General features: G+C 64.7%; 1 protein-coding gene across 1 annotated transcript in view; it reads right to left on the reverse strand.

Annotated features, from left to right (window-relative positions):
- Positions 1-824: 824 nt before the first annotated feature.
- Positions 825-20,354, reverse strand: part of F13A1 (coagulation factor XIII A chain) — a 64,403-nt gene continuing 44,873 nt past the window's right edge. The window contains exons 9-15 of the mRNA XM_037518819.1: positions 17,747-17,850; positions 16,382-16,470; positions 15,461-15,614; positions 12,785-13,072; positions 9,498-9,658; positions 5,288-5,424; positions 825-2,154 (exon numbers count right to left, since the gene is read on the reverse strand). Coding sequence (XP_037374716.1) covers positions 2,007-2,154; positions 5,288-5,424; positions 9,498-9,658; positions 12,785-13,072; positions 15,461-15,614; positions 16,382-16,470; positions 17,747-17,850 — 1,081 coding nt within the window. The 3' untranslated portion in view covers positions 825-2,006. The remainder of the gene's footprint in view (positions 2,155-5,287; positions 5,425-9,497; positions 9,659-12,784; positions 13,073-15,460; positions 15,615-16,381; positions 16,471-17,746; positions 17,851-20,354) is intronic.

The following is a 20,354-nucleotide window of genomic DNA, read 5'->3' on the forward strand; positions in this document are numbered from 1 at the left end:
AGAGGAGGTGCCGAGCTGACTGGTCCCTCCTCATACAACACCCGTGCGGGGGCTGCGGTCACGGGGGTGGGAGGCCCGGCATCGCTTTGAGGTTCCCTACGGCCGGCCGATTGAACTTTCACGAGAGTCCAGGGATACTGCAATCTCCAGAAGTTGGTTTTTGTTTTCATATTTGATTGTCTGTTTTTACATTATTGTTCTTTTTGTCCAGTGTGTGCTTTCACCTCTCCGGTGTCGCCCCTGTAAAATCCCCGCCACCGATCCCCCCGCGACGATCCCCGCAGGCCCTTGCGCTCGTCCCGCCCCGTTGTGGCCCCTCCCTCCCCTCCCCTGCAGAGTCTCCGATTTATAGTTGCCTGTTAATTTTGGTTTTTTATTTATTGTGATTTTTTCCTGATCCCTTAGGTGGCTCCCCGTATTCCTCCTATAGGGACACCATCTGATACTTCTCTCTCTCCTTCTGGTTTACCTCACCGAGCAGCCTCCCTTCAGCTCCGCCCAGCTGCCGCGAATGGGCCACGGTTGCCGAACTGGAAGTTTATGGATTTAGCTCAACTGCTATGAGCTTATCCGCTCTGACTGCTCATGGAAGTTGGCTTTTGAACCAAATCCATAAGCTTCCTCCTCGGGGACCGTGCTGAGTAAGGGCGAGGTGAGCAGCGAGGAGGCTGTGGCTACGAGAGCCGGTGTGACCTCTCGCGAGGGGAGAAGCGGTCACCCCCATGTCCAGGGAGGCCGCCCCCTGTGGGGCCCGTCGGTGCTCCAGCCCCCTCCTCAGCGAGGGGTGTGCCGTGTTGGAAGGAGAAGCGTTCGCGGCTGCGCAGAGGGACTGCGGTTGGATCCACTTTATTGCAAGCGTGGGTTACACTCCGTGACGAGGGAGATGCTACATTAAGCCAGTGCAGCAAAAATGCTCGCGTTAAAAAACCAGGATGTGGGGTGACAGAGGAGGTGACGGAGGCTTGGCGGACACCGGGGCGCAGGGGACACGGGCCTGAAAGGCCAAGCCCTGGGGTTCCTGCGTGGATGGCATGGGCAGCCGCAAAGGCTCGGCTGCTGGGCTGTGGCCAGGGCGCTCCTCTCCAGCCTGTGCCCTGGGCCTCTGCCCGCTGCTCAGAACCCGCTTTTTCTTGCTAAAAGCCTCAATCTAGTGCCCTGGATCACACCCCGGCACACCGGTGGGCAGTGCTGGCCGTGTGTCTGCCTGCACGTGGCATCAGTGGCACCGTCCGCTGGACAGTGCCCACGGCTGGTCCGCGGGGGGACCCCAGCCCCTGCAGCGCCCCGCGTTCAGCTGAGCACTGGGCCAAGTGCAGGACGAGGCAGACTTCGTGGCTGTCCACCCCTCGCCTGCCCCTCCTCTGACGTGGGGGCGACTCTGTCTCCGAAACGTGCCGGCCTGTTGCACGGGGGCTGGTTCCCGAGAAAGGGAAGCAGCCGCTGACCGAGGGGACGGATTCCTCTCTCCTTCCTTCCGCCTTGCTGGGCCTTGCTGCCGCCAGGCACGGCAGCTGGGAGGGTTAACACAGGCCAGTGGCTCCTGCCGGCCGGCACAGCACGGCACCTCCCAGGCCCACAGAACCACGTTGTAGCGCTGGCGGGAGCTGGCACCCGACACGGGTACCCCTGATTCCAGAGAGGGTGGGCTCTGGGGCCACGTCAGGGGCTTCCTGACCCGGAGCCAGTGGGGACCCGTGCGCCCGAGCCTGAGCTGGCCCTGCGGGGCCTCCTCCCGCAGCCGGTGTGTGTGGTGACTGGCGGCTCAGCTCGGGGGGGCGAGGGTGGGTGAGCACTTCCTGGGGACTAATGAGCAGTGGTCCCTGCAGCAGGGGGGCAGAGGGGGGCAGCCGCCAAGGTACTGGGAAAGAGCGGGTGAGGGGAGTGTGGCTGGGCCAGGGGCGGCGTCCAGCTTTGGGGCTCGTCCCGGGGTCTCTGCGCCGGGGGCATGAAGCAGGCCTGGCTCTGCGGGGGCCCAATGCTGGGCAGGTGGGCGGTCAGGCTCAGAGCTACGGGCGCCTCTGGATGTGCAGGTCCAGCTCCCCGTACACGTGCCTGAGCGAGTCGCTGTTCATGCTGGCCATCAGCTTGCGGGGCCCGGCCACCCAGGGCCGGGACACCTCCTCCCACTGCACCGTGGCCTGGGGCCGGATCTCGCTGCAGAGAGAGGGAGGGTTAGTATTCGGGGAGGCGGGTTCAGACCCCACCCTGACTGAGTTGGAGCTCCGTCGCCAGCCACACGCCCTTCTGCATGGGGTCCTGGGGGAGGCTGTGTCGGGACGGCCGTTGGGCCTGGTTCTGTCCACCTGGGGTATCGCTGGCTGCTGGGACATGGGGTCTGTCCAGCGTGTGGGGGGGGAGTTCTCTGGCCCCAGGAGCCCCTGCGCCCTGCCAGTGCAGCTTCGGTTCAGCCCGGCCCCACCCTCCCTCTGGGACCAGAATCCTGTGTGACTCGTCAGCTGCCTCTCAGGTCTGGATTCTCCAGGGCATCCCTCCAAGTCCCTGGGGCAGTTCCCAAGCCCTCGGTCGGCCGCCTGAGCGCCGCATGGCTCCTGACCCCTCTGTTCACCGCAGGCCCCAGCTTGTCTCCACGCTCCTCTGTGGCCGAGGCTTCTCCGCGTCCTGCTCGGGGCCGCCCTGTGGAGGCCTCGGCTCTGTCTCTGCAGCCTGTGCACTGAGGCCCAGCCCAGCCCGCTCTGGGCAGCCGAGGCGGTGGGTCAGGGCTCAGCCTCTAGGTGCCGCCCAGCCTCCCCCACCCCGGGCGAGTGTGGCCATGGGCAGGGACGCCAGGATGGCCCAGGGCAGCCCCGGAGCTGGACACCATTTGGCACATCTGAGTGCCAGAAGAAACGGACGCAGAGGTGCTGGACGCTGCGAGCGGCAGGTGGCTGTGTGCGGTGGGCACCGCCGTCACCGCGCCCTCCCAGCTCCTCTGTGGGGCCGCTGCCTGCCGGACCCTGCCGTAATCCCGGGGTGAGCGCTCTGCCTCTCTTCAGGGACACGGTTCTGTCCTCTGCCCCCAGCCACCAGCTCGGCAGGGCACAGGCCGCGACGGTCACTTCTCAGCTGAGCTGCCCTGCACACGTGCTTGTTCCTGGCCACCCGCCCTCGAGCAGAAACACCCCTGTCCGGGGGGCGTGCAGTGCTGGGACCTGCTCCACAGGGCGCCTGGAGCCCGCCTCTGTGTGACACGCGAGCTCCCCACTGCCCGCATCCGTGCCAGCCTGGCGCTGCGTGTGCGGGGCCCACGGGCCGAGGGGCTCACCGCCCACCAGGGTCAGCGCGGCAATCCCGGGATGTCCCTCTGCCTGGGGAGAGGCGCCGTGATAAATGAGCCCCAATAACATGCTGAGCCATCAGCAGCGGCGGCCGTTCATCATCTTGAATGCGCCCCGGCCAATGGGATTATTATCACAATAAACCCGGGCTCCGCGCTCTCCTCCGCGGAGCTGGCCGGCAGCTCCTGTCCTACTTGCGGAATTCAAATTTTCAACCCAAATCACCCAGTCTTTTCTCTTGAATAACTCACTGAACCTGATCATTTTTTGAAGAGAAAAACAAATCTGGAAGACGGATGGCTTGATCTTCTGGAAGCCTCCGGTGCGGGAGCGCGAGCTGAGCGTCGGGGCGGGGGCGGGGCGGGGGGCGGGGTGGGGTGGGCAGGCCAGGGGCCCGGGGAGACGGGGTGGGGGCGGGCTTGGACTCAGGTGCGAGTGAGACAGAGCCTTCCTCTTCCAAGCGCGACCCACCGTTGGGGCCCCGGCTTCCTGACTCTTCGGGGGTATATCTTGGGGTCACCCGTTAGCAGCGCCTGGCACGCGGGGCATCGGGGTGCTGGCGGGGCCCCAGCATGGGGGTGTCTGCGGCTCAGCCCTGGGGGCTGGCGTGTGCTGGAGAGGGGAGGCTGCGAGACACCGTGCTCTCTGCCAAGTCCCCGCTGCCGGCACAACAGATATTTCCACTGGTGGCGCCGCCGGTCCTCCCTTGCTTGAGGACCAGCTTCCTGTGCTTCGGGAGACTCCCCCAAGCCTGGGGCCCCAGCAGGGACCTCGGACCTGGCGTCTGGCGCTTCCCAGCCGTGGACAGAGCTGCTGGGAGGACGGGCCACGCCTGGGGGCGTGTGGCGGGAGGGCTGCTGCGTCCTGGGCCACGGCCTTGCAGACTTCCCGAGCCCTGGCCCCGTCCTCCCGGGACGGCGCCGGCCAATGGCCCCCGGCCCCAGCAGCGGTCACTGTGCTGGGCGAGGACCAGCGACCCTTCAACGTGCAGACGCTTCCCACTCGGTGGGGTCACGGTGAGCACGTGGCTCAGCCGCACAGAGGTATCGGGGTTCGGGCGCCGCCGCGGAAGCCTGTGGGGTGGCTGCGGAGCAGGAAACCCTGGCGACCGCAGGGCTGTTCTGCAGGAGAAACGTGCTTCACTTTCTCGAGCGGCGCCTGCATCTGATGCGCGTGGGAAGGTGTGAGAGCGGGCACGGGAGACCGGCGGCTGTGACGACAGCAGGGCCGCCACCCTGACCTCTCCGGGACCGCATCCCCCCTTTAATTCTCTCCTGCGACGAGCCTATTAGCGCAGGGAGCTTGTTGTGCTTCATGCATTCTTTTTAAAAGTGCTCAAAAGATTTTCTCTGTCGCTCGCAGCGCCCTCTGGCCCCCGGCAGCCCCAACCCGGTGAGCCGTGGGCACCGCAGTTTGAAAGGAAACGCAGAGAGACCTCTTAGTGGACGCAGGAGCCCTGAGCTTGTCCCACAGATGCCAGAGCTCCGGGTGGGGAGCTCCTGTCCTGCTGGCCTTGGAGGCTGCTGCGGGAGGCCCGCTGGCCGGCCAGGTGCCCACAGGGCTTATTTGTGGCAGAAGTGAAAGTAATGAACCCCAAAGACTGGGGTCCATTCTGGGCGCCCGATTTTAGGAGGCGCTCTGGCCACTGGAGCTGGTGGGGGAGGGAGCTGAAAGCCCCAGAGCGCTGGCCCTGGCCGGCCCCGGATGTGGGCTGAGCAGGAGCCCCAGGTGGAGAGGCTGCTGGGCCACGAGGCTCCTGGGGTCAGCCATGCGGCGGGGCTGGGAGGGCCTGGGCCACTGGCTTCACCCACCGGGTCTCTCCCAAGCTGCACGGTGCTGGCCGGGGCTGTGGGTCTCAGCAGGACCCCAGCCCGCTCCGCCTCGCTGGGGCTCAGGAGTGGACGCCAGTCCCGCGACCAGCCCCATGTGGCCCCACGCCCTTGAGCCGCCAGCAGGCGCTGCAGCTTCTCACTCGTGGCCGTGGGAAAGAAGGGGCGCGGGGCCCGCCTTACCGGAACAGCTTCCGCATGGGCTTGATCACCCCGGGGCCCTCCAGGTATATCCAGGCGTTCTGCAGGGTCTCCAACAAAGGGTTGGTGAACTGGACCGTCACGACCATGTCAGAGCCGACCACCTGGGCGCCCCGGACCTAGGCGCAGGGGAGACGGGCATCAGCAGAGAGGGCATCAGCAGAGAGGCCCTGGCCCCCGCCCCGTGCCCGGCCCTCGGCCTCCGCTCCGGCTGCGGCCGGACAGATGGTGATTTTATGGCCGTGGAGCCAGGGGTGACCTCAGAGGAGAAGATGAACATGACTAATTAGAGGCGTCCTTTTCCTCTCATTACAGAAACCACCCTAATTAGAGCTCAAGTTGGCCGCAGCGGCTGCCGGCTGCTCGCTCAGCGGTGAGGAGCTCTTGCTGAGGACAGATGTCCAGGGAGGCTGCGGGTGTGGGCTGGGGAGAGGCGGGGGCCTGCGCGGCCTGGGGTCCCGGCCTCGGGAGGCGGCGCCCGCACCCTGACTGTAGGCACCCTGGAAAGGACGGTGTCCACGGAGGGGCGTGCCGCTGGACTCGGCGCCGCTGTGGGGACAGGGACCTTCCACAGTGGGCCGCTGCGGTCAGGAGGGTGCACCCCGGGGCGGGCCCTGTTGGGGGTTTATCCAAACGACTCCCACGCCAGGCGGTGGCCGGTCGAGCGCTCAGTACTTGGGAGCGAGATGCTCAGGCCCGTCCCCGCTCGCTGGAGCAGCCCTGCCTGAGCCGCACGGAAGGCGCTGGCCGGGTGTGGGCCGGGAGCAGAGGGCCGGGCTCTGCGGAGCGGCTGGGCAGCCAGCCCCGGACTGCTGAGTCGGGCCAGCTGGACTGGCCGGCGGTTTGTGTTTCCCAGACAACCACCAGCCTGTCCCACGCCGACCTCGACGGCCGCAGAGCCCAGCAGCCCTCACGTGCAAACGGGGCTTCTATGGATGAAGGAAAGACCCGCCCTGCCCTGGCAGGAGGCTCTTCACCCACTCAGCAGCCAAGGACCAAAGCCTTGCTCTGCACGGCAGTTCTGCCGAGGGGTTTTAAAAATCCACAAGAAAAATGAAAATGAAGCAGTTCCCCAGGCGCGTGACTGCCGAGTCCCCACCTGGGGGTGGTGGGCGAGGGCAGGTGCAGAGGCCTGGGGGGAGCCGGTGACCACGGCTGTGGGGTCCGCCCTCCCGCAGGGGCGAGGACGCTTTGGCGGGCGCTGCAGTGGGTGTTTCCGGAGGGCGGGTCGCGCGTGTGTGACGAGCTGCGCGTGGGCTGAGGTGTCTGTTTCGCTAACTCCTTACGGAATCTGCACTGATTTCAGCGCTGTCAAAACAATCCCTTGTCAACACGGTTACACTGCGGATTCTCTCACTCTCTGGAAACCCTAAGCACGGGCGCCCGGGGCACCCAGGGAGGGCGCGCCAGCAGGTGGCTGGAGGCGAGCGAGGCCACCGCCGGGGCCGGAGGCTGAGTGCGTCCCGCCCGAGACGGCCGCTTAAAAAGCCCGACTGGACAGCTGCCCCGACGCAGGACGTGCTGTCTAAAATATCTGGTTTTCTTGAATGGACACGAACTCGCTGCTGTCCAAGTTCAGCCCCATCCGCCCGTGGTGCTGGAGACCGAGCCACCTCGTGACAAGGAGCGACGGTGCTGACCCTTTGGTGAACTAGAAAGTCACCATCACACGTACACGCGGGCGCACACACGCGCGTGCACACACGTGCACACCCACACACAAACGCCTAAGAAAGGGCTGCTCAGGAAGCACCGTGTGAGTCCACTGAGGGGAGCAAGCTCAGAAGGGGAACTCGGCCCGGCCGCACCGCTGGCAGAGCCCACACAGAATCCAGGTCTTCCACTCGCAGAGCCGCGGCCGCCGGCAGAGCGGCAGAAATAGTAACCTTCCTCCTTTCATTTGCTGGAAATAGCTTCTTAATTCTGGAGTCCGCCGAGGGCCCACTGCAGCAGCTACCGCTCGTGAGCCGAGCCCCGTGCTCGGTCTTGACCCCGGACTAGATCTGAAAACCCCACAGCCCCCCTCCAGCCCCCCACTTCCTTCAGGCTCTCAGCGGGAGAGCAGATGCCTCCGCCAGAGCGAAGCCAGACAGGGGGCCCCGGGCCTCGGTCCAGCGGGTTATTGACAACAGGAGCTTCTGCTCAGGGCGCGGATGATGGTGTCGGTATAGAAAAGAGCCAGGGGCCCGGCCTGTGGGCTGGCCGCCTCTCCCTGCGAGGGGCTGCACCCCGAGTTCTTACTCTAGCTTTCCTGCTGACTGAGAATGGGGGCCCCCCAGAGGGGTTGACACCCATCTCCAGCCTGGGGCCGGCCAGCCCGGCCCCCTGCCATGTCTCCGGTGTAGCTGGACAGCGCCGTCTCCGCGGAGAGCAGGCCTCGCACCAGCCACGGGCAGACGCGTTCTAGCTCTGATTTTAATAAAATGCACTTTCCTCATCAAAATATTTTGATCGCAGGGAAGAGACATGTGCTCATTACCGGCTACCGCGGCTGTGCCCGAGGAAGGGCTCCCCCTGAAGTTCGCGCCTGTGCTGTGCAGGCGGTGGGGAGGGCCAGCGCGGAGGCCTGGGGGTGCGAGGGACGGACACACTCTCCGGGGCCAGTGGCCGCGAGCCTGGCCACTGGCCTCTCGCTGCTGCCCCAGCCGGGGCGCCCACGGGGGGACAGCGCTGGGAGGACTGGACACAGGAGAGGAAGGAAGGCGGGTCCGCTCTTGGGAGGGAGGAGCTGACACCGCCCCGTTCTGGAGCCTTCGCTCCAGAGCCACCGTCACACCCGAGCCGCAGCCAAACATCTCAGCAGCGGCCACAGGCGTCTGGCAGCGGCCAGGCCGAGTGAGGCCTCCGGGTGTGGGGGTGGGCCCAGGCGAGGCGCCGGGCACCAGGCCACTGCAGTCACGCTCCCCAGGGACCCCAGTCCCCTGCCTGCTCGCCCCTGCTGCAGGCCTGCACCCCCTCTGTCTGCCTCGCCCGCTAGGGGGGCCGCGGGGTGCCTAGGAGAGGGGCGCACTGCTGTCCGCCCTCTAGAAAGCGGCGGCTCTTCCTCTAGGGGCGCGACGTGTCTGTTTGGGGGAGCCCGCCCTAGGATGATGTAGGGGCGGGTCCTCCAGGCCACCACGGGGCCCCAGGCCCGAGGAGTGGGCGGCTCCAAGTCCCGACACACGCTGTGGCCCTGAGGCCGGGCTGGGGCCAGCCCCGGGCCCAGGCAAGCTCGGATCGCCCTTGGTCTTCTGTGTCCCTCCAGGAGAGGAGACACAGCCCCTCTGCCTCGCGGGATGGTGGGTGTCAATGCAGAAACAGGCCCAGACGGCTGGGGCTGGCGGACTGGCTGGGGCCAGGGCTGGGGCCGGCGGACCCCAGGAAGCTCAGAGACTGCACTGTTTGAGGAGGAAGCCCAGCCAGTGGGTCAGGAGAGCCTGGCACCCCCTGCCAGTGCCATTTAAGGCTCAGGGCACTGGATCCACCTGTCACGGGAGGGGACAGCCGCGTGCACCCCACTCCGGCCACCTCAAGGCTCCCTGGCCATTGGGAGGGCCTCTGAGCCCGATCTGGAGACGGGGCACAGCCTGGGCTGGCAGGGGTGGCTGAGCTGCAGAGGTGGGAGCTGGGGCCCGCCCGTGTCCACCCCCAGCCTCGCGCCAGGCCTGAGCACGTGGCGGAGATGCTGGTGGGGTCGGCGGGACGCTCAGAAGCGCCAGCCGCACGGCCAGGACGCGTACCCCGGGTGGGGGCAGGGACAGCCTCTCCGTGCTGGGCCCCACCTCCGGCCCCCCACAGCCAGAGCGAGGCGCCCTCAGCGGCCGCTCCTCTGGACGCCTGGTCCGGCCCGGCCGCGGGCGGCTGCCCAGGCCACCCTGACCCACTTTCCGCCGAGACGGGGGGCGGGCGCGTCGGCACCCACCGCACCCACCTCCTCCACAAGTGTTTATGCCACAGGTTATATTTATCTCCGCAGCCGCTTCTATATATTTCAATCTGGAGAGCAGAGACGTGTTCTCGGAGCGCCTATATTTAGGTGGTTTACTTCTTTCAAAGAACAGGAGGATCCTGGCTGTTTCCTTCCTTCCTGCTTGCCCCCGCCCCCCCCCAGCTTCACAGGGGCAGGAGCCGGCCAGAGAGGGGTGTGTCGAGCAGGACGCACACACACAGACACACACAGATATGTCTCCCTGCCGGGGAGGCCAGCACTGACCTTGAGGACGACCTTGGGGATGGTCAGCACGGTGGACTTCTGCTTGGCCAGCACGTCCCCGGTCTCCTGGACCCGCGCGGTGACGAAGAAGTGCAGCGACGCCTGCTCCAGCAGCTGCCCCATGTACTCGCCCGCCCGGACCAGCACCTCCTCCTTCTTGGCTGTGGGGAGATAGGCAGCGGGTCAGGGCCCAGCCTGGGCCTCCTCCCTGTCCGCACGCCCTGCCTGGCGGGTCGGGGCAGGTGGACGGAGCTCGCGGAACACCCGGCCACGCTTCCTCGACGGAGGGGTCGACACCCCAGCCGCGCGTTCCCCATCGCGGGGCAAGGCTGAGGCCAGGACGTCTGACGTCGGGGGCGAGGGCTTGGGCGGCTGCTGAGACACGGCCCATCGGTGTGGACCCAGCCTGGCCGCGCCCCTCTCCGCGCACCGTCTCCAGCTGCCGCGTCCCTGCCCCCTCCCTGGAGCGCCACGTCTGCCCCCCACTCTCCTGCGCCAGCTGACTCCACGCCTGCCGCGGTCGGGAGGAAGAGGCCGCGGAAGGCTGTTTGCGCAGGGTCAGCTTTCTCCCCACCGCGACTCCTGCAACACCACAGGCCGCGCAAACGCCTCCGGCCCCGGCCCTGGCCTCCGGGTCTTGGGGACCAGCCAGAGAGGGGCTGTGTCGAGGGCAGGGGGGGCTCCTGGCCCTCTCCTAAGGACGCAGAGTCCCTCTTGGGGCGCTGGCTGCAGGAGGGGGCTCCGTTCCTCGCCCAACGTGGGGCGCCCCTGGCCGGAGCGGGAGCCACAGCGGTGGCAGGCTGGGGCTCAGTCTCCGTCCCCACACATGGGGCTCCCAGTGCAAATGCCATAGAGCCCAGCGGCCACTTGCGTCCTTGCCTGCTGCCTCCTTCCCGTGGGAGGGCCCGGTCCTGGCTGATTCGACTCCCAGGGAGGTTGGGTGACCCCTGGGGGCACTTCTGTTGTCACGATGGGGGGTGGCTACTGGGGTCTGGTGGAGAGACCAAGGATGCAGCTGAGCATCCTACAAAGCACCGGTGGTCCCCACCAGCCCCCAGCCTGGGTGTCCTGTACTGAGGCTGCCAGGCTCTGCCCCAGCCCTGCCCCAGCCCTGCCCCGGCCCTGCCCCGGCCCAGCCCCGGCCCCGCCCCAGCTCTGCAGTCCCCAGGGTGGCTGACCCATCCCGGCGGCTACTAAGCTGCCAAGTGGTGGGCTTGATTCCTGGGATGGCCCTTTGGAGCTATGACCTTGCCCTGACCTTGGGGCCCCAACCCCACTCCTGCCCCCGCTGAATTCTGCCGTTTTGAATGACCCACTCATGCGGGCCCCACTCCCTCCAGGCCCCCAGCCATGAGCTGTAGACACACGGACTCTGTCCCTCCATGGTGCAACCTCAGAGAGCTCGCCAGCCTGTGCCCACTTGGCGGGTGGACAGAGGGTGTGGACAGAGGCGCATAGGTGTGGGCGACAGGCGGCAAGCGGCAGGCCTCAGTGAGCTGCCTCTGGCCTCAGCTGCCGCCAGAGTGATAATGAAAACAGACGCCCTCTCGCTGCTTCCAGACCTGGTCTCACCGCTGGGAGCTCGGTGCTGGGAGGTGGCCCTGCTGCTGCCCCCGGCTCTCCGGCCACCGGGCAGTGTGGGCACCGGGCTCGGTCCTGGGGGAGAAACGTCCTCCCCACCAGGGCGCTGAAGAACCAGGCTCCCGAGCCCTGGAGAACAGTTCTCCCGAAATAGCAGCTTACGTAAGTGCTGTGTTTTGCACCGCCAAAGAAATTGTTCTAGATAAAGTTTATTAAACGTGGCAAGAGAAAGGAGACGAGGTTTTCATTCCCTGAGTAGTGGGCCGGGGCGGCTGCCAGCATCGCTCACGGCGTCTGGAGAAGCCCAGGGAGACACGGCCGGGAGCTGCCTCATCTCTTTTCCGAAAAGCCAAGGAAGCTAAATATAGCCCGGCGGGACGATCGCCCCTTTGAAGGTACTGGAAGGTTGGAGCTACTGAAACCTCCGAGCTATCTAGCCCACACGCGCCTGTAATCACCGGGCTGGGCCGCAGGCCTCCTTGCTGCTTGGAAAACTTCTTTTTGCAGCCTCCCCTTCTGGGGTCGCCCCTCTCTGGCCTGCCCGGCCAAGGGCTGGAGCCCCGGGAGCCAACCGCGGTCAGCGCGGCAGAGTGGGAGATGCCAGGGTCGCCTCCTGCCCCCGGCGGGGGAGCAAGGATCATCTCCATGCCCATGGCCCATCGCGCTCTGCAGGACCCGCCTGAGTGGGGTTGGGCAGGTCAGCCGTCTCGGAGGAGGCCGGGGCACGGCTGCACACACGCCACGCGGGCACAGCCCAGCCCTTTCCCTGGGCGAGGGGCGCGGGGAGGAGGCAGCCCAAGTGTCCCGTCTCCTTCCTGCCTCTGGCCAGAACCTTTGCTGGAAACGGCCTCCCTGCAGAGCCCGGCTCTCCTCGGTGGTGATGGAACAGTGGCCGGAAACCGTTGCAAAGTCCAGCCCGAGCCCCAAGGAGCAGCCCGGCCAGCTCACCGCCCGCCGCCGCCTCTGCCCACGCACCTCCCCCTGCTCCTTGCAGAGCCAGCAGGACCTGCCCAGCGGACACAGGCGACGTGGGTTCGGGCCGGCTGCCCAGGGGTCTGTTCTGGGGTGCACACACACGACCCCCGGGGGAGGCAAGCGGGGGTAACCGCAGGACGTCGGCCTCCCCAGCCCCAGAAACACGTGCTCAGCTCAGGCCCCAAAATGAGCGCTTGGTTCGTGAAGAGGGAGGAACGAATGGCACCTGTGTATTGGGACTCTGCCCCCCCCCAGATACCCCTGTGCCCTCCACGCCCCTTGGAGCCAGCCTCACGCTGACCAGTCGCTCAGGAGACTCTCCCTGTCGTAAAAACCACCGTCCGGCGTTTGAGCATGTGCGGCGGGCAGAGGCCACGCCGGGGCTGGTCACAGCACCTTCCTGCCCTGTGGCCCTCCAAGCCTTTCTTAAGGTGGCAGGGGGCACCGCGGGGGCGGCTGGGCCTGGCCTGCCCTCTGTCCCTGAGCCCAGGTCCTTGGCCTGCACGCTGGGTCGCAGCAAGTCAAGCTGCATTTCACGCTCATGCAGTTTAATTTGCTGCGATTTCCCGGGGGCTCTGGGCTTGGAGATCCCCGTGCTCACCTCTACGGGGGGCCGCGGGGAGGGTCGAGGCCTCTGTAGGGCCCTGGACTGTCCCTGCGGTGTGGCCGTGGCCCTGAGGCAGGGCAGCAGGGGGTGGGGCGGGGGAGGCGGGAGGGGCCGGGCAGCTTACAGGACAAGGGCTCCAGCGTCAGGTGGAAGGTCTCCTTCTTGAACTCCGCCTTGGAGACCCCGGTGTAGAAGATGACGCTGCCCGAGAGGTAGGCGGAGAGGTTGTACCGGGTGGTGCTTCTGTTCTGGAAGGTGATGGTGACCTTGAAGTCCTTTCCCAGCATGGCGTCCTCCACCTGGAAGTCCATGTCCACATTGGACTGCGGGGGGCCGGCACCTTCTGTCTTGAGGGGCTTCTTGGCCCCGTACATCAGGGCGGTCTCCAGGGCCAGCCGCTCCTCCTCCTGACCTGGGGAAGAGGCCGAGACAGCGTCAGGACAGCAGGCGCCACCCTGAGGAGGGTGCTGGGCCCCGCAGGGGGCCCGTTATTCCTGGGAGGCAACTTCTGCAGGAGCCGGGCCTGGGGGGTCCTGACCTGCCCAGTGGCCAGGCTGGCGGGCGGCTGAGCCAGCACCTCTGGAAAGGGCCTCGCGCGAGGGGCAGCCCTCCAGGGCCAGAGCGGCAGGGCCAGCAGCGAAGCTCTTTGGCCTTGGCCTGCTTCCTCCCCAAGCCCTGGCCTGGCCACATGCTAGGATTTGGGGGCCTCTACGCGGAGACTTGGTCAATAGCTGTGTCTCCAGTGTGAGTCTCCCGGGGCAGAGCTCCCTGGAGGTCTCCTGTCTTTCCGCTTGGGCCTGCCCTGACTCCTGGCCAGTGCCCCTGGATCTGCTCCCTGCCCCCACACCTGCCCCCACACCTGCCCCCACGTCCTGTGCACGTAGAACACGCGCTTCAGAACCACCTTCTCTCTGAACGAAATCCTCTCCTTTATGAACTAAATTGTGGGGACATCGCTTCTGACTCTGGTGAACTAACGTTTACTGTTAACCTGAGATGCGTCTCAGGATACATGATGCAGAAACAGCGATTTGTCCCCGGGGGACATCACAGTCGCGTACAGACCGGCCGGCCCTGGGTCCTTGAACCCGAAACCCGCGGTCGGGCGCTGCCATGCGGGGCGGGCCTGGATTCCTTCCCTGTGTCTGACCTATGCCAGGGCCACACGCAGCAGCGCCTGAGAAATCCCTGGGAGGTTCACAGCAGACCCTGAGGCAGACACACGGGCCACGCCCCAGCCTTCCCCGAGGCCCGGCAGACACCAGCCATCCGGCCCGGCCGGCCGCCACATCCCTCAGCCTCAGCGACCTTGGAACGCTTCACCTGCTGTCCCAAAACTCAGCATCCGAGAGGCACCCACCTGCCCTGACAACCTCCAGGCCTGAAGCTGTGGGCAGCTTCTACTCGGAGTTGGGCCTCCCGCCTTTCCCTGGTGGCTTTGGGCTTCCTCTTTGACCCTGGCTTGCTCTCCACTGGTGGCAGCGGCGCCCTGTTGCGGGCGTCAGACAGACAGGCGGCCCTGGGAGCCCCCCCCTGTCCTCTCCCCATCTGGCTAGACCCTGCTCGGGAGAGGAACCTGCCCAGCACCCCCGACCTGGCCCTGGCTGTGCCTCCTGAGACTTTGCTCCCGGTGAGCCTGTCACTATATTCCCGGGGCCCCCAAGTCCGCTTGGGGTCCTCTCCCCACGTGCAGCCTCTGTCCACGCTGGCCAGGACACCCGTCCAGGGCTGGGGGCCTGCCTGCTGCTCTTCTCTCCAGCCAGGTGGGGCGAGGTCCCGCGGTGCCCTGCCCCTTGTGGTGGGGATGTGCAGGGCCGCAGCGAGCGGCTGCTGGACGGACATGTGGCTGCCCTTGGCCCTGCTGTTTTTATCTGCGCGTTTCTTTTCTCCTCCCCAAGCCTTCTGCCTGTGACTCCTTACTCAGAGGCATCACTTGTTCCGCGGATTGTTTATGGGTTCTTTAAGCGCTTTTTTGGGAAGCTCCCCAAAGAGAGAGGCATCTTCCGTGTGTAATCAACAGAAGAAAAAAATGAGCCATTTCGGGAAAACAGCCCCAAATCGCTGGTTCAAGGACCATGTCCTGCTCTCTGACCCCGCACAGCAAATCCTCTCTTTATAGTGCAAATTGTTTGTGTAAACAAGAGCAGAGACTCTCTAGAGCAGTTAAAGCTGCCCTGCTCTCTTAGCACTTCAGAGGCTGACACACTGATGAATATTCAGGGATGCAAATCACGCCTCCCTTCTGTCCCTGCATTGTAGTAAGTGCCAGTGCCGCCAGCCGGGGCAGGTGGTTCATTTGTAAGGCGTCTGCACCCGCCTGGCAGGAGCCTCTAGCAGGTCTCCTGCCCCTGTCCACTGCCGACCTCGGGCAGCTCTGTCCCCCCACCCTGAGTTGGTCTTTGCAGGGTCTGAGCCCTGGCTGCAGTGGCCCACACCTCTCTGCCCCGCCAAGCTGATGGACAGTGTATAGGGATGTAGTTTGCACATTTCCAATCCAGTGTGACTAGTCGTTGAAACTGCTGGTGTTGAGATGATTCTGTGAGTCCCTGACGCTTCCTAACAGGGTCATCAACAATGGGGGTCCCTTCGTGCCTTTGTGAGCAAGAGAGTCCACGTTCTCTCAAGGCAGACGTGACCCTGAAGACTCCCCAGCCGGGGAGGGGGAGGGGAAGGGGACTTTGCTCAAAGCCAAGAAACCAGTGCCTGAAATGAAATGCACGATGATGCGTGGACTGTGGGTCAGGAGGGTGTGTGAGGACAGAGCGCACTGGGCAGAGACTCTGCCTTCGGGGCAACTTACCTTCTTGGAATTTGTAGGCACTGGTGATATCCATGATGCCATCTCCTCCAATCTGCTTGGTCACAATCAGCTTCCCAATGTGGGTGGTGTCAATGGCCTCTACCACCTGTGTGCCGTCCTTCTTGACCGTAATGTAGATGAGGTCACTGTTGACCTACAGACGGGAGAGGAGAGCACGCGTTAGCCGTCGTCCGTGGGCCCTGCCGCCAGAGCCTCCCTCAAGGTCCCGAGGTCACGGGGGCGACACGTTCCTTCCTACAGTCACATTGGGGTCACAGGGCTAACCCTGCTTTAGACTACTCTGCAGGCGGATCCACTTTAGATCACATCGGGCATTTGGTTTTACTGTTTTTCCGCCTTGACACTCGCCTAGGTATTTGCGACAGCCTCTTCTCTTCCTTCCCCACCACCATCCTCGATTCCCCTTTCTCCCTCCCTCTTAATTTCAGAAGACTCACTTCTTTGCTTAGCATCGGGTATTTTTCATAAGATTTTTGCTTTGTCGATTGTAAATCCAAATTTCTTCCCCAAATGGCCACATTGTTTTGGAAATACATTCGGTATTTTAAGTTAAGAATATTCGGGGCTGGGACTTTCAACCATTTCTTTCTCTCCTTTTTCTTTCTGATAAATTCTACCTCGTAAGAGCTGGAAGTGCCAAGCTTGTTGCTCGCTTTCTTGGGCCTCGTTGCAGTGGCCCTTAGTGCTCCCTTTATTTGCCTCCTCCACTTCCAACCCAGCTCCCCCTCACCCGCAGCCTCCTCCTCTGCCTCTGGGTGTGTGTGTGGAGAGGCCACAGCTGGGAGCATCTGGGCTGTGTGAGCAGCTGGGCTCACTTCAGGGTGGAGCAGCACACAGCCAGGCCAGTCAGTAAGCACTGAGGCCGTTCCCAGTATGCACGAGGCCGTTGCACTCACTCACCTCCGCAAAGACAAAGGGCGCGTCGAACTGGAAGCAGACATGGCCGTGCTTGATGGCCTGGACGGAGGCCGGGCCACACCGGTACATCCCTGCAGAGCATAAGGGGCATGGTCAGCTCACTGGTGGGCGGGGTGGTCACCGTGACTTGGCAGCTGCAGACACCATCGGGCACTCCACGGCCCGATGGGAGGGGACTCTGTGTGTCACCCAGGCCCCCGCAACCCAAAATTTGGAGCCATGAAAAGAAGTGCAGGTGTCATCCCTCCTCCACCCTCCATCCCCACACAGAGTCCACTGCGTGCACGAGCTCTTGCCCAACTTGACAGGGACCACTTCCCTGGTGCCCGAGAGGCTGGAGATGGGGAGGGGCTGTGTCCTTGGTTACCTTGGATTTTAGCTTTTGCCTTTGTACAGCAAGGACACAGGTCAAGTTTAGATGGAGAGGGCGGATATGACCCACACACCCAGACTCACGCCCAGCAGGTGCTAGGAAGCCAGGCTTATTTCTGAAAAATTCCTTGAATTTTAACCATCTGACTCTAGTTCAGAAGAGATTAGTGGCCCCCGGTCACCCTGGTGTCTCCTTGTGATGCGTGACGCAGAACCCCAGACAGTGCTACATCCAGCATCACACTGAGGCCTCCCGGGCCAGATAAGGAATGTCCAGCTGTGTCCAGAGACACGACTCAGCGTCGCCTGCCACGTTCGGGGACGTGAGTGTGACCGGGTGTCTCTGCCCCCGCCCCCAAGAGGAAAGGCCTTGTGTGTACTCTTAGAAAAGTCGGGAGGGGTCACAGCCCCATGTGCCATTTGGCCTGGTCTGCAAGTGCAGACAAGCACCCACGTGTTCCAGGTTCAAAAGAAGCCACGTGAGGCAGAGAGGTGTCAGTGTCTGGGACCACAGCCATTGTGGGGTGCCCGTGGTGATGGGCAGGTCCCTGTTCCCTGTCTGTGCGGCAGCAGGGCTGAGGCCGTTGGCAGCCAAAGGAGAAGTGCACACACAGCCTTTTTCTCGTCTTTAGAACCGCTTATCAGAGCCAGAGCGGGGGAATTATACGTTTAATCCGATGCTTCTTTTCCAGAAGTGGCAACAGAATCCGGGGAGGCCCTCCTGGTGACAGGATGTGAAGGCTGATGGGACATGGGCTCGTCCCCCCACCTGCGCCAAATGTGGGGCCCAGGGGAGCTGCCCACACAGCGAGAGTGACCAGAGAGGCAAAGGAGACAGGCAGTGACACAGGCTCCTGGGGAGTGGCCCCCAGGAGGGTGTTCCCCGGGGGGGCCGTCCCTAGGAGGGTGTCCCAGGAGGTGATCCCTGGGAGGGTGCTCCCCAGGAGGGTGCTGGGGGAGAGGTTGCGCTGTTACCGTCGCTGTTTTCCTGTGGGGTGCTGTCCACAGCCTGCCATCCTCCGAACCCCACAGGCAGGTCGGGCCTGGTCATCCACGCCTCGTTCCAGCAGTGGTAGTTCCTAGGAGACAGTGCCCAACGGTCAGCGCCGTCCCGGCCTAAGCTCCCCAAGGGGGCCGCTTGCAGTGGGCCTGACACCCACAGGTTCCTGCAGCGATGCTCTGACCCCTGATGCCAGCGGGGCAGCTCGTTCCCTGGCGCGGAGCTGGAGACACCACACGGCTGGACGTTGCTGCCCCCGGGACTGTCCATCAGGACCCCTGGACGCCGCCCAGCTAGTGCGCTCCTGGCTCCGACCCCCACTCCCTGCTGCCCAGCGCCGCCGACCTCCCCGCGCCACAGGGGCCTGGGAGAGTTCACTGAAACCAAAAATGCTTTTATCTCTGAGTTTCTTTCCCACAGTTTTGACTTCTAAGAAACCCTGTTCTTTTGCCACAGTTAAGCGATAAAATGCTGTGTTCCGCGTTGCTATAGAAACCATAACTCTGGGCTCTAATTGCATGTGATTTGGGGCCCATTTCCATGTGGGGTTCGACAGGAAGGCACGGAGCTGGGGCCCTGGCAGAGGTGGGCGGCCGGTGGGGTTGGCGCTTGGCAGAGCTTGGCACCCGACCTGGACACAGGAGCTGGCGTCAGCCGTGCCCGCAGTCGTGCTGTCACGTCCTTGGGGACAGCTGGGCCGCGGGGGGCGGGGCAGCCTGGGGAGCCCGTTAGCCCGTCCCCGCTGCAGAGCAGCCCAGGGTGGCGGCGACACCTTAATGACAATGGAGGGAGTCGCCGCGGCCTCCGCTGACAACACCGGTGACTTCCAGACCCAGCTGCCGTCCAGCCTGCCCCTGGCTCCCCTCAGTGCCCGCAGCTCACACACCTTCCCGTCCCCTCTGAGCTCAGCTTGCCCGGGCTGGCTCCCGGGGGCCCTGCACTGGGGTGACTCGGGCACGGGGGCAGATGGGGGAGCAACAAGGACCAGATCCAGGCCTCGTCCCGGACCCTCACCGTCCAGGCGAGTGACACACTGACCAGCGGGCAGCAGCACAGTTCAGCTGTCACTGGGAGGTCCACACAGGCCCTCTCTCGGGCCAGCTCAGCCACAGGTCGAGGCTGGGTCAGGCGGCGCCCGGCGTTCCCCTCGTAGAAGCTTGTTGCTCCTGGCCAGAGAGGCCTGGGCAGGTGGGCCTGCTGGGCTGGGCTGGGCTGACACCCCTCACCAGGTTGTCCCACCTACAAAGCGCTCTGGGTACGCCCTTCCTCAACCCCGGGACTGCGCCGTCTCACTCTCTCCTCGAACCTCCAGGTGCCGATGTCTTGGCTATTTATTAAGAAAACTCACAAGTTCTTGATCAGCAATAATTTTTAGAAAATTAGTGGATAATCACATAGGTCTTTTTCCTTCTCTTTCGTTGCTTCCCCCTTTGACTGTTCTGTTTTTGATTATCCCCTGGAAATACAGAGACCCAGAAGGAAACTAAGCGTGGCCCCCCAAAACCAAGAAAAAAATCAGACGGGAAGAAAGACCTCTGTGGGCGTGGGGTGGGCCCCCCACCGGGCTCAGCGCGGGACAGGGCCCGACGCCCCTTGCTGCTGCCTCTGGCCCAGAAGGCCAGGAACTGCTCCGCTGGAAAGCGAAGGCGCGGCTCGTGTGGAGGGTGTTGGTGGGATTCCGTGCGCTCAGGATTTCCGTGCAGCGCTTCTGAACGCGGCCTCTGGCTGTGATTGCTGAAGGGAGTTGACAAGCAGCAGCACAGTTCCGGCTCCGAAGCCGCGCCAGCCTCACCAGCCTGCTCCTCAGCGCGGCGCAGCCTTACCTCCGTCCCACCAGCCGCGGGGCTCCCGGCGGCTCCCGGGGCGGCGCAGCTGCCAGCGCACGGCTGGGGAACGGGCCCTCTGGGACGGGCTGCCCGCCTGCCCCTGGGCCACCTGCTGCCCCAGGGCCCGGTCGCTCGGGGGCTTGCCCTGCCCCTCCCAAATCACAAGCCCCTCGGTGGGCAGCAAGCGCGTGCCCGCTGCAGCGGTGCTCTCGGGGACCCGCCCTGGGGCTCTTAGCTGCGTGTCCCCAGTCACCCTGGCCGCCCAGGGCCAGCTGGGGCTCCTGGCCCTCCTGGCCCTAGCCCAGCCTGTCGGCTCTCTGTCCACGGGGCGCAGCTGCCTGTCAGGCCATGTCGAGCAAGGAGGAGCCGGTCAGTGGGGGCCAGAGCAGCCGGATGAGCCATGGGGGCGGGGGGCGAGAGGGCGGGGCTGGGGGGCAGGGGGCCCAGAGCAGGAGCTGTGGGAGGGAGGGCCGCAGGCAGGTCCACTGGCCTCTCCGTGTCTGCCCACGCCCTCCAGGGGCTGCAGGGAGGCTTACTGGTGCCCGTGGGTTCAGGAGGTGCGGCGTGTGGATCAAGGGCTGGGGGAGTGCCCTGGCAGGCCTGGAGCGTGAGGGGAGTGTGCATGAGTGTGTGTGAGCATGAGTGCATGGGAGTGTGCAGTGTGTGTGCGTGTGCATGTGTGTGCATGTGTGTGTGTAAGAGGCATGGCGTGCAGACGCCACCTAGTTCCCATTTAGGGGCTGCAGAGGCCGGCGGG

Source organism: Talpa occidentalis, unplaced genomic scaffold, assembly GCF_014898055.3.
Source record: "Talpa occidentalis isolate TD23 unplaced genomic scaffold, MPIMG_talOcc4v2.1 talOcc4.2, whole genome shotgun sequence".
NCBI classification, from domain to species: Eukaryota; Metazoa; Chordata; class Mammalia; order Eulipotyphla; family Talpidae; genus Talpa; species Talpa occidentalis.